At 43.3% G+C, this 12,622-nt stretch overlaps 1 protein-coding gene across 2 annotated transcripts in view; it reads left to right on the top strand.

Annotated features, from left to right (window-relative positions):
* The window catches only part of ENO1 (enolase 1), a 273,184-nt gene extending 260,877 nt beyond the window's left edge, over window positions 1–12,307 (top strand). Inside the window, exons 2-12 of one of the 2 annotated variants that reach the window (XM_085298988.1) lie at window positions 3,152–3,245; window positions 4,635–4,730; window positions 6,616–6,674; window positions 7,471–7,540; window positions 7,739–7,872; window positions 8,031–8,253; window positions 9,720–9,917; window positions 10,163–10,364; window positions 10,736–10,844; window positions 11,275–11,333; window positions 11,846–12,307. In XM_085298988.1, coding sequence (XP_085155114.1) covers window positions 3,161–3,245; window positions 4,635–4,730; window positions 6,616–6,674; window positions 7,471–7,540; window positions 7,739–7,872; window positions 8,031–8,253; window positions 9,720–9,917; window positions 10,163–10,364; window positions 10,736–10,844; window positions 11,275–11,333; window positions 11,846–11,915 — 1,305 coding nt within the window. In that variant the 5' untranslated portion in view covers window positions 3,152–3,160 and the 3' untranslated portion in view covers window positions 11,916–12,307. Of the gene's footprint in view, window positions 1–3,151; window positions 3,246–4,634; window positions 4,731–6,268; window positions 6,328–6,615; window positions 6,675–7,470; window positions 7,541–7,738; window positions 7,873–8,030; window positions 8,254–9,719; window positions 9,918–10,162; window positions 10,365–10,735; window positions 10,845–11,274; window positions 11,334–11,845 lie in introns of both variants that reach the window. The other variant, XM_085298989.1, reaches the window with a different exon arrangement.
* The last annotated feature ends 315 nt before the right edge of the window (window positions 12,308–12,622 follow it).

Below are 12,622 nucleotides of genomic sequence, written 5' to 3'. Positions count from 1 at the left end.
GGCCCCGTGGCTCGCGTGGGCCGCGGCGGGCGAGGCCGCGTCGTGGCGGGGCGGGAGCGAGCCCCGGCCCGTGCCGGCTGGGGGGGGCAGCGGGTCGGGGCTGCGTGCGGCGGCTAACGTCTCTCTCTTAATCATTAAACAGCTGCTCTTGGACGGTGCGCTGTGGCTGGGCCTTCCCCCCGTGGGGGACGGAGGATGTCCTTCAGCTGCGCTGCTCAAATATTGAGCGTTTTGCATCAGCTCTCAGAAAGTCTCCCCGTGAAAATAACTCAGTGCTAGGTGTCTAGGCAGCGCTGGTGGGTGGCGGTAGCAGCCCACGGCTTGGTGTGCATCTCCGGGTGGTGAAGTGCGGAAAAAAAAAAAAAATCTCCGAACTGGCTCGCCACGTGCTGAGCTGCAGGGGAGCAGTTCGGCTTTTCCCTTGTTCCGTTACTTGGTGCTGAGTCACAGGGTAGGGTTGTGACTTAGASCCTGGCAGGAAGTAGTGATGTTTCTCATCCAAACCCACAGACTGAGGCAGTGCAGTTTCAGGCATCCATCTTAATAAAAAAGAGAAAGTAGTTCAACATGTCCTTGACTCATTCCATGCCTAGCATTATTTAAAACACATTGCGCCAGGTTGCAGGGCGCAGGGGTGAATTGTCACCCCTTGGAAAGCCAGATTGAAAGGTGCCTGTATTGGTGCACACATGTTTCTCCTGTAGGAGGGTTTCATTATTAGAAGGGATATATAAGGATCTAATCCATTGAGCTTAAGGTCTAATGAGCAGGAATGTTTATCAGAATGGGGATGGCATGAGGCTTGCCGTTTTACAGGTATCTCTTTCAGTGTTGTGTGGGACTGCCAGCAATATAGCAGTTCTGTAATAAGACTCCTAAACTGACTAGAATAGTTTGTTGTGTCTAAATTCTACTACTACTTTTTGTTCCTCATTCAGATTCTTGCAGTGCTCAGTTTTAGCACTGCCTTSAGTTCAGAGAAATGTGGCTGCAAAACAGGTCACATGAATAGAATTCTTGATAATAGCTATGAGCTAAATTTCTGTAAATCAGTTTAGGTTGGAGTAGTCTGCACTGTCTTTGGAGTGTTACATTCCCTTTGCAGAGTACAGGATCAAGTAGGAAGTGGAGCTTTCTTGAACTTTGGTTGATAGTGGAGGTAGTGCTTGAATTGGCAGTACTATGTTAGGCTGTAACTTAGACTTGAAGTGGCTAGCAACTTCATATACATGCTTCTAAGAAGGCTGGGGAAGCTGGTGTGCGTGGGCCTCTCCTGAAGGGAGAAACTGACCTTGGCAGCAAGTTACAGTGCAAAACAGGGTTTAAGGGAACACACRCATAAAATTTCAGTTTGGCATGTGCTTGGCTAGTTCCATCATTAAACACAAAGATCTGTACCAGGTATTGCTAATGATGATCTAGCTTGTGTCACACTTGTGTCCAGCTACTGTTTTTAAGTTAGACCTATGCTATGAGTTGGCTACCTCTCATTTTTTTCCTGAGCTGGCTGAACAGAGTGAGGCAGAACACTTATGTTCAGTTTGTGATGAGATAAACAGCATCTTTTTTTTTAAACACAAGAATAGCCCAATGGGAAAATCATTTATTGAAATCAGAAGTGAAGGGGCTTGCAAAATGATTTTTTTWAAAAAAGGTGATATGAAGAATCTCTGAATGATACAGTGCTGCAAAACGCCTCCCTGTAAAGAGCAGGGAGGGACTGATGGGGAGGTCATTTGTCAAGGACAGTTGAGTAATGYGCTTTGCCAAACCTGGGAGACATTTGTAGTTGAAGCTCTTGCAGTTTATATTCCTAGAGTGCTGCTGYCTTTGTGAAGGTGAACAAGCAGGTCTTGTGTAATAGGAGGACTTACTTGTGAGATGGTTAATTCAAAAAATGGGGCACAGCTATGGTTCTAAAAGTGAAAGTAAGGCGTAGCAGGGGCCAGCAGGGTCAGCTTTGAATGCACTTTCAGATAAACAGTGATTCTTTGTATCAGCCAGTACTCGGAAGTGTGGAGAGATACATGTGTATTGGCATGGCTGGGACTGATAACTGGGGAGTTGCAGGGATTTATTTCTAGCTAGYGCTTTTTGGCTACAATTAAGTAGTGGCGGTATAGAGGCCACTTTGAACCAAGCTGCCTTGCTGCTTGGGRCTGTCATATCACCTGTCAGTGTTCAGGTGTTACAGTAGAGCAAGCAGTATCTTAAAATACTCTGGCTGCCTTGGATCTGCTTCTCTGAGGCAGGAGCAGCTGGAAGGGGCCATTCAAACCCAGAGAGACAAACCAAGTGTTTTCCTGTSCCTTTAATAGAGATAGTAAGTAGAACTTGAGAAGGAAAATTTTTGCAGTGGAAGAAGAAAGAACATATGAAGTTGATGCTTCCCCCCAGTATTTCTAAGAGTCTGTTTTCTTAAATTTTTGGTAACTGCAGAGAGATGYATAACTATTCCTGTATACAGAGTTACCACCCACACTGGCTTGCCAGAAAGTCAGCTTCCAGATATTTCTGCTTTGGAGGCTCAGCTTTCTCTTCTGTAGATGCACTAGTTCTCATATCAGTCYGTGGCTTAGACATTTCTATAAGCTGATTTTTAAAGTATTTCTAGTTTTACATATGGCATCCCTTGTCCTTTTCRTAAGGAAAAACTTACATGAGAACAGAAGTGTTCAAAGGATAATGATTTTCCTTTCTCTTAGGGAGGAGTGGTRGGCTATTCTTGTAGGTACTCTTCTCATGAAAGAGCAGCTGCCTTAATCTAAGTTCTTGATTAGGACCTTGACTGCCTGTTTCTATTTCAAGATAGGCTACATTTGGCTCTGAACAGCTGCTGTATTGCATATCAAGGGCTGCTGCCCTCAAGTCTTTTGTAAAAAGAATTCAAACTAGCTGCAAAGAATCCTGTATTAGAATTRCTTGGCTGCTCTTATATGCTGAGAGATGGCATTTGCTTGGATCTTTCTGAAAACAAGGCTCTCTAGACAGTTTTTTCCATCTGGTCTGAGATTTCAAATCTCTGGCATATGAATCTCACTCTTGCCAAATACCAAATTTTTTCCGAGGTGAAGCTGTGTGACATTAACTATTCTCATGACTGTAAATGGTACTACAAGCTATAACTTCTTAATGCTGAACTCTCTGGCAGGTATTCAAGATGTCTGTTCTCAAGATCCATGCCCGTGAAATCTTTGATTCCCGTGGGAATCCCACTGTTGAGGTAGACCTCTATACCAACAAAGGTGAGTCCTTAGCTGTAGATGTTTCCTCTGATAGAGCTGCATAGGCTATTTTACAGTAGAATGAATTCTTAAAGTATTAAAACTGTCTTATTGTAGCCCTGGAATTGCTTACTGCTTTCTCCGTGTTCAGTGCATATGATTGTGCTGCTGAGCTTGCCACAGGAGTTGCAGTAAAAATTTCTACCTCATTCTATGGGTTGAATTTGCAGATGAAGATACTTGCCTAGTTAGTGAAGGGTGTTCTTGGTGTGCTGCTGCTTGTGATCTGTATTGTGCAAATATTTCAACTAACACAGCCACCTACCTTCCTCCCCTTGTCCCTGAGCTTAAACTGGGATAGCCTTGAATGYGTTTCACACAAACCCAGAGTTAAAGCCTTCATTTCTATCCTTAAATGGCTGCTAATGAACTTAGCTTGCCTTTTCACTAAGCCCTCTGCCTGCACTTGAGGCAGATTAATTCTCAATTTATCTATCAATTGCTTTGTGTAATGAAACAATCTACTGCAGAGCAGAGTCTTAAATAAGATTCTGGTTTGCATAGGTACTCAGGCTAAGATTAAAAAACTTGACTGTTTTACGCATGTAACATCTTATTTCTTCTGTTTTKGGGCTTTCCCTTGATTTTTGTTGTTCATTCCATATCTGATAAGATCTGACAACTGCATTGTACAAACACATACCAGTGTGACTTGGTGGAATGAGCAAGCACAATAGMTGTAATACACTAACTAAATAGCTGATCTTTCTGCCTCAAGAGATGAATGTACTAATTTAGTGAGATTGCCCCCACTAAGCCCTTTGCTGTATTGAGACGAGGGAAAGACTGAAGATTGCAGTTGGCATCTTGAACKACTAAAGGCAGAACAGAGTCCAATGTACCAATCTTCTGTTAAGACTCAGCATCCTTGGTGGGAGGAATGAGCTGTTTGGATGGATGATTGTGCTGTCATGTGAGGAGCTTGGACTAAGAAAAACAGTCTCTTAACTGTATTCGTATACCGTATCTCATAGGGATTTTAGCTCACCTGCTAGWTAGGGCCCAAAAATGAATTTCCTAAATGAAGCCATCAGGTAGGCCTTGTCAGTTGCCCTTATCCTTAAGGGGAATCCCTTCTTGGRAAAGGAATGGATTGCTTTTCCAGACTTAGAAGTTTGAAGTGCATACTGTGGAAAAGGGCATGTTCCTGGGAGAGAGCCAGAAACTGCTGGTCATCAGTATGAGGGAGATGGTGTTGAATTGGTGACATTATAATGGAGCAAGCAGCTGTCTGAGGACCACTGTATGAGTGAGCAGAGATGTGGTCTGGGGAAGGTAGCTTGGGATGGTGTATGGTGCAGGATACTTTATGGGTTTGAATGTACTAAGGGCAGTTCTGTCTGTTACCAGGTCTCTTCAGAGCTGCTGTTCCCAGTGGTGCCTCAACTGGAATCTATGAAGCTTTGGAACTTCGTGACAATGATAAGACACGCTACATGGGGAAAGGTAAACCTTTGAATTTGTGTTAGTGGCTTAATATTTTCATTGCTTGAAGACTCTTAAAAGCAGATGAGACAACAGTCACTAGTTGGCTTGAAAACAAGTACGAGAGAAATCAAATAGCCCTATACAAGATGTCATTACCTAATAAACATCCTAGTAATAATTTYTACAGCTACTGTGGGAGTGGACAGTAGGGCTGCTTTTTTAACTGCCTGATGTGAGGATATTGATGGTCTGTTGCAAGAACATGCAATCAATTTGCCTTTTGAGTCTAGCTGGAATAGAGAGTTACTTGTCTGCTCAAATGTTTCTTGCTAGTCAAGTGAGAGGAGACTATTTTCTTCCTGAGGAAGAGCTGTTAGATAGCTACTGAACTGTAAGAGAGCTTGTCTGAGAAGGTTCATGGTGGATGTATCCCAGTAAAGGGATATATCAGATGACTGAATATTCTGAAGAATTGAAGAGATTRTGCTATTTATCTAGGACATTTCCACTTTGGAAAGAGTAAATGGAAAGAATTCATTTAGCATACTTACCTCGGTATGCTAAATGTGTGCATGCCTAGACCTGTTAAATATGATCCTACAGATTGTTCTTCGTTGGTAGTTAACCTGATAGAAGCCCAAATTTCCAGAGTCGACTGTCAAAGCTGAAGGTTTGTGTCAGCCAGGAAATAATGTGAGTTAAAAGTCCCAAATGTGGGAAGCTGCTGAAGGAAGCATCCGTCTGGATAACTGGAAGGCCTTCCCTAATCTAAGTCTGCAGACCTAGAGCATTTAAAGGCAATTGATGTGGTTCAGGGTGGTAAACTTAAATAGCATTCACTAAGTCTTGAAGTTTAGGTCTTTGGAGATCTTTAAATGCTATGGATGGCATTTAAATGCCTGGATGACAACATTCCTTAAGCTAATGTTGGTAGATGGTTAGTGATGGTCTCTACTTATGGGAAAGAAGCAGGCTTATTCTGAAACTCCTAGTTAATATAATGGTGAGTCCACAAAGATGAAAAAGCCATGCTGCTTTCAAACTTTTCCTTCCCTATCTGAAGGAACTGCAGGCCATCAACTTTCATGCCTGTGTCTAGGTATAGACACAATATAATTTGTGGCCTAGTATCAGTTGTRAATCACATCTGTTATTGTAGTGCTTTAACAGTGTCACAAAATGATAGCTAATAAAATGCCTGAGCTGCTGCATGCTTAATGTCCAAGGAAACCTCTTTTCTCTGCCCTTTCTTATCCATTCTATGAATGGGTAGGATTCTCTTCTAAATGCTGTCATTCAGCCACTCAGGGCTTAGATCCACTCCTGAGTTTGCAACAGAATGAAATCTGGGTGGAAAAAATAGATATAGCCTGRCTGGCTGATGCAGGAACGTCTACCCTATGAACCCCTTTGTTTATAGTCTACAGCTTTGTATYAGATACTTGCTAACCTATAAGTCTGTCTGCATGTTTGTGTCCTTTTCTTTTCCTTGCATGACTGTCTGCTGTGAGCCTTCATCTCTTCCTTGATTCTCTTGTCCATTTCACTTCTGTCAGGTGTATCCAGAGCTGTTAAATATGTTAACGAGTTCCTGGCGACAGCATTGTGTACACAGGTAAAGGATGTGCTTTCAGTGCAACCTTGTGACTTGGACAGACTTCTCCAGTGCATGATCTTGCAAATTAATATTGCAGCAGGCATTCCTAGATGATGCTTATTTCATGTGACTTCACTCACCAGAGATGACCTCTAAAAGTGTTGAGACTTGACAGTAAACTCAGGTTTGACTGGGGTTTTATAGCATGACATGGTATTCTTGGGATGTAATTGTTACTGAGATCACCTACTAATGCCTGCATAGCCAGTTTGGTTAACCAGTGTCTGATTTGCTTGTTCCTTCCAGGTGTCTCAAAAGCTGTTGAGCACATCAATAAAACAATTGCGCCTGCACTGATTAGCAAGGTAGGAGCAATCTGTCTTCCACTAACATCAGTTAATACCAGTGTGGTTCATCCTAGCTGATGGGTTGTGTCTCTAGACAGCTGCAGGAAAAGTGTATTACATGGGAGTCATTAGTATGTACTGGAGTGCATGAGAAAAAACTGACCTATAGTAATTGCTTTCTTTAATGACTGCATATCTAACACTTAATCAGAACAATCTCTGGCAGCTTAATGTTGTGTGCMGCAACACTTGAGCATCTTGGAACCTCTGTGGAATATGCAGTTAAGATGTAAGCTGCCTTATACTGRAAAGGGTAGTTGAGTGATGGAGAGGGTCTGGGTTTAGTTTAGACTGGTTAATTTGGAGGGGAATCATASGTGACTGTGGCAAAGCCTGCTTTGGGCACTAACCCCTAGCTAGAAAGGCTGAGGCAAGACAGATAATGCATAAAATGATTGTGTATTTCTGATGCAAAGCACAGAAATACAAAATTCTTGTACTAAGTTATTTGGTGCATATTCTGAGCAAACTGGTCCTCTCAGATTTTGTAGTAAAGGGCAGGGAGCTCTGATGTGTTGGAAGTAACCAGAAGATGCTGCTGTGTCCCATGATCACAAGAACTCATCTCAGTTCTGCTGTTGGTAGTTCCATTAAACAATTTCCTGGTGCCTGCCAGATGAAAGTGAAATGAGAGGTCAGGAGATGAAAGCATTTTCCCAGTTCAAGGGAAATAAAGTAGTAAATAAAGATCAAACAGATAGGTGAGTTTTTAGARCTGTCTTTGGCCTCAGTGTTCACTTGCTTCTCTCTGCAGAATGTCAATGTTGTGGAGCAAGAAAAGATTGACAAACTGATGCTGGAAATGGATGGATCAGAGAACAAATGTAAGTTGTACTTGTGTTGCAGTGAGACATGAAAAGATGAAGGTTTTCTGAAAGAGGTGTAGTTTACCTCATCAGAAACCATAAGCAGTGCATGGCTCACGCTACGCATTTTTGTAACCCAGGCCATAATGGTATTGCTGAGCCTATTTAGGAAGGCATAGCATTTSTCTAAACAATAATTTCTTCTTCCAATTTCAGCCAAATTCGGTGCAAATGCAATTCTGGGAGTGTCTCTGGCTGTTTGCAAAGCTGGTGCTGCTGAGAAGGGTGTCCCCTTGTACCGCCACATTGCTGACCTCGCTGGAAATGCAGACGTCATTCTGCCAGTTCCTGTAAGTCTCTTGGCAGTGCTAGCTAAAGACACAATCTGACTATGTGCATCATGATGTCCTATAGTTTTGGATCAAGTTTTCTTGAGGGCTGAGTCTTCAGTCACTRTCAGTTTACCTTGAATCATTCTAACTTGGCTGTTCTTTTTGGTCACTCTAAGGCTTTCAATGTGATCAATGGAGGCTCCCATGCTGGCAATAAGCTGGCTATGCAGGAGTTCATGATCCTCCCTGTGGGTGCCGACAGCTTCAAGGAGGCAATGCGCATTGGTGCGGAGGTCTACCACAATCTAAAGAATGTCATCAAGGAGAAATATGGCAAAGATGCGACCAATGTGGGTGATGAGGGTGGCTTTGCCCCCAACATCCTGGAAAACAAAGAAGGTAAAAATTAAGTATGTAGAGGGTTTAATTCTTAGCCAGAGGATTTTCTAAGATCCTACACTGGTGTGGTTCCTTTTCTGCAGAGATGCTCCTGTGGATGCAGCTTGACAGAGGATGACTTTGATTTTAGTACCTCTGTTTCATTCCTGCACCAACTTAAGGAATACTTGCCACCTACCACTTGAAAAGGGGGAGAGGCTGGGATGTCTGCATGCATTGCAGGTTACCCAGAAGTCAGCAGTCCAAGTTTACTAGAGCTGTTTTTCTGCTGACAGAGAAAACAGTTTGAACTATGCCTAGTACACGTGTGGGAGTACATGAAGGCCAAGCTGGGGAGTTGATATTTGAACAGAACTGTTGTTAGGGTGTGGGGGTAGCACAAGCCTGCAGGAGGACAGTCTATCTCGTGTGGAAGGTGAAACTTGTCTGTTTATACAGAAGCTATCAATACCAGAAGACCTTTTTTTTCTGCCAGATTCTCAGGAATGGAGCAGCTGGTAGGGCACTAGTATTAGCAGAGTTCATTGCATACCAACAGCTGTCTGTTACATTACTGCTGAAGGTGGCCTCTGAACTGCATTGCCTTGGCTGACACTGAGCCAACTACAAGAATCGTGGGTTTCTGAATCCACAGGCACATGTCGCTTGTACTAGGTCTGTACTCTGGCAGATATCAGTGAAGATCGTGGATGATCACTCCAGCTCAAGGAATGCTTGGACTTAATGCTGCTGGTGGCATCTTTTTTTTTTTCCAGTTTGTACTTCATTAATATCTAAATGACCTAATCTAAGCTTACTACTGTAAATAACCTGGCAGACTCAGCTGCTGCTTGGCCTTGATTCAGAGAAGCTTAGAGTATTACTGTTCTTGGCCCTACTGATTTTTTTCTCTTTTGACTGTCAAACAGGGCAGCATAGTGGACAGTGTCCAGAGACTTACAGAGCTGTACAGTTCCCTTTTCCCTTCATAAATGTGCAAGCAAAGAACAGGTGGAGGGTGCAAAGAGGGTGCCCTGTGCAGTAGCAGGCTGTTTGACATGCCTGTCAGGGTCTGCATGCTTACATCTGATAGCATCAATACTATCAGATCTAGAGCTAGAAAGGATTCAAATGCAGTCATTGCTTTCTGCCCACATGTATACACCTAAAGGAGGATGATGTAGTCCTAGTCTTAAGCTTTCAGGGCTGATGTAGTGTCTTGCCTGAAGAGATTCAGAATCCCTCTTGGTGCCTCAAGGGTGTTACAAGCTAAAAGTGGTGTTACAGGCTGAAGGCAGTATTCAAGTGGTATTCTGTTCCACTCTGTTCAGGAGTGAGTGAGTTTTAAGAACTTTCTCCTGATGTACTTGCTAGGTTTTCCTTAGGTGATGGAATTTCTGGCCAAGTGAATGTCCTGTTGTTGGTAACTGAATAGTTTTGAGTTACCATGTCATATAGGAGCTTCAAAATATCTTACTGTGTTTCAGCTTTGGAGCTGCTGAAGACTGCTATTGGCAAGGCTGGCTACCCTGACAAGGTTGTCATTGGCATGGATGTGGCTGCCTCAGAATTCTACCGTGATGGAAAGTATGACCTGGACTTCAAATCCCCTGATGATCCCAGCAGATACATTTCTCCTGACCAACTGGCTGACCTGTACAAGGGCTTCATCAAGAACTATCCCTGTAAGTCATTCCTTGCWCTATGGGAGGCAGGATGGTAGTGGAGGTAGTGGCTGATTGCTGGAAGTAGGGTGCAGCCTCCCTTTTAAGAGGGCCAAGACTGGAACAGAAAAAAACACTAGTTTTTAGGAGTCTTAGGTCTGTTCTTGCAGGCAGATAATAGCTGTTTGAAAGCAGTGGTACTGAAATGCTGCAGCTCAACTCTTTCAGGCTGGTATTATCTTAAATCTCCAACTGTCTCTTTCCAGTGGTGTCTATTGAAGACCCATTTGACCAGGATGACTGGGCTGCCTGGAAGAAGTTCACTGGCAGTGTTGGTATCCAAGTGGTTGGTGATGACCTGACTGTGACCAACCCAAAGCGAATTGCCAAAGCTGTGGAGGAGAAATCCTGTAACTGCCTTCTGCTCAAGGTCAACCAGATTGGCTCTGTAACAGAATCCTTGCAGGCGTAAGTTGCACTCTCAGCTCACTCAGGAAGGAGGGAAGTATATAATGGAGAGATGTAGAAGAGCACTAGTGGAGTAGATGCCTGTTGATGGGACATCTGTGGAAAGGCTAGCAGATCATTTAGTAGAGGATATAGGCAAGTAAACCTGTACCTTTATGGCCTCGAAGTCATGTAGGCACATTAGACATTACTGGGTCCAAGCATGTGTAAAAGCAACTACTTAATTGTGTTTTCATGGGATCCTAACCCTAAAGGGCACAAAAGGGCAGTTCTCTTTCCAAAGCAAGGAATATCTGGCACTTTGCAGCATCACTAAATGGCTGCTAAATAAGTAGGGGTGGGGTAAGCCTTTATCTGTGCATCTTTTCTAGCTGCAAGCTTGCCCAATCAAATGGCTGGGGTGTGATGGTGAGTCACCGTTCTGGAGAGACTGAAGATACCTTCATTGCTGATCTGGTGGTTGGTCTTTGCACTGGTCAGGTTGGTATMTGGAGCTGCTGTAGCTTTCTCTTTTGCTTGATTTGATAGTATGATGAAGCCATGCTGTACAGCAGGTGGAATCTACTCTGAATGCCTAAAAGGCTTCCTATTAACTATACAAAGTTGATTTGCCTAGCAATTTGACAATGTGATCTTATGTAAACTGATCTTGTGTTACCAGTAAAGTATCTTAGTTTAGTYGGGATGGATGTGTCGGGATCTCCTGATACTGAAGTTGTTGACTAATGAACATAGCTTATGTTGCTCCCAAGACTGAGCCTTGTGTGTACAGATACGCAGAGCCTAAGGCTGAGATAGTCTGATTGCTCTTAGTTAACTAATAGAACAAGAGAACTTATGTTGGCATCTGTGACCTTGTGCTATAGGACAGGGTCTATTTCCTCACTAACTTTCTTATGATCCTTTTTAGATCAAGACTGGTGCCCCTTGCCGATCTGAGCGTTTAGCGAAGTACAACCAGCTACTGAGGTGAGGCTCTTTGAGAGGAAAGGGGTTGAGGGTTAAGCCTGACACAATGGATGATCCATTAATGCATTCTGGACCCAGCTTGCTTTTCTGTATCTTGGAAGTTCACTGCAGGTTGAGAACATAAGCTGATGCTGGATGCATTTGGGCTGATGCTGTGCTTGCAGAGCTGAGTAGGGTGGATGATGAGTTGGGTGACTGAGGCGTACTAAAGGAGAGCCTCAYCCTTGTGATGCTAAGTTGCTGAGGTGCATTGTCCTAGCTACATGGTGCAGCTCCTTTAGACTGGCATTTAAAATGCTTGAGCAAAGTTACTTACCATGAGTGATGCTTATTAGTGTTAAATATACATGATAACTGAAGCTGCTTGGAGGAAGCTGAGCTGTAACTTGGAGAAATAGCTTCAGTACCAGATAGACCAAGTGGTAATTGACCTAGTGGTCACCCAGCAGCTGAACTAATACAACAATGTCATACTGTCTGCTCATACCCAGCATTTTCTCCCTGTTCACTAGAATTGAAGAGGAGCTTGGCAGCAAGGCGCGCTTTGCTGGAAGAAACTTCAGGAACCCCCGTGTCAACTAAGCCGTGTGGGCCAAACAATGCCTGTTCTGGTTTAAAGCACTAGTCACCTATTTAGATCAGTTAACTGTAATAGAAAGAAAGGCAGCTGAAGGAAAAAGACCATTTTGCAGGTCCTCTTCCCCCTAGATGATTCCTTCACYTAGTGTTTCCACGAGCTCTGATTTGTTGTTCTTAAGTGCTTTACTGCTTTTGTAGATGAGTCCCTGTGGGGTTTTGTGTGTATTAAACACTCAACTATGACCTCATGACTCTGGGCATAAACATTTAATTTCCTTCTCTGCCTGTTCACTCTTCAATGTTTGGAGCTGTGTAACTTGCAGTGCAGCAAAAGGTGCCTGCAATCAAGTAGTAGTGTTTTTACATGTTACAAATAAAGGCATCAAACAACTTAACCAAGTGTGGCTTTGAGTTACTCTTGTGGAGACTGASGAACAGTGCTTCTTGCAAGGAGTAAGAGTTAGATTGCTGTCACTATGCTTGGGGGAAGATTTGGGGACTTAAATTGCTTTGTGACAAGTAGACAAAACATTGGGTTGCGTGAATGTATGTTGTTGCTATCAAGAATTGGCCTTCAAGGATGTGGAAAGTGGACTAAGATTTTTAACCACTAGGTCAATTGCAATTCTATAGGTAAAGGAAAAAGCTTAGGACTGGCTTAATTTAGCAAAGATGTGCTATATCCTGRCAACAAGTGCTGTGATTAACAT

Source organism: Rhea americana, unplaced genomic scaffold, assembly GCF_003343005.1.
Source record: "Rhea americana isolate MKP2758 unplaced genomic scaffold, rheAme1 scaffold_143, whole genome shotgun sequence".
NCBI lineage: Eukaryota > Metazoa > Chordata > Aves > Rheiformes > Rheidae > Rhea > Rhea americana.
Note: the sequence above shows the minus strand (reverse complement) of the source record. Positions and strands in the feature narration are given on the sequence as shown.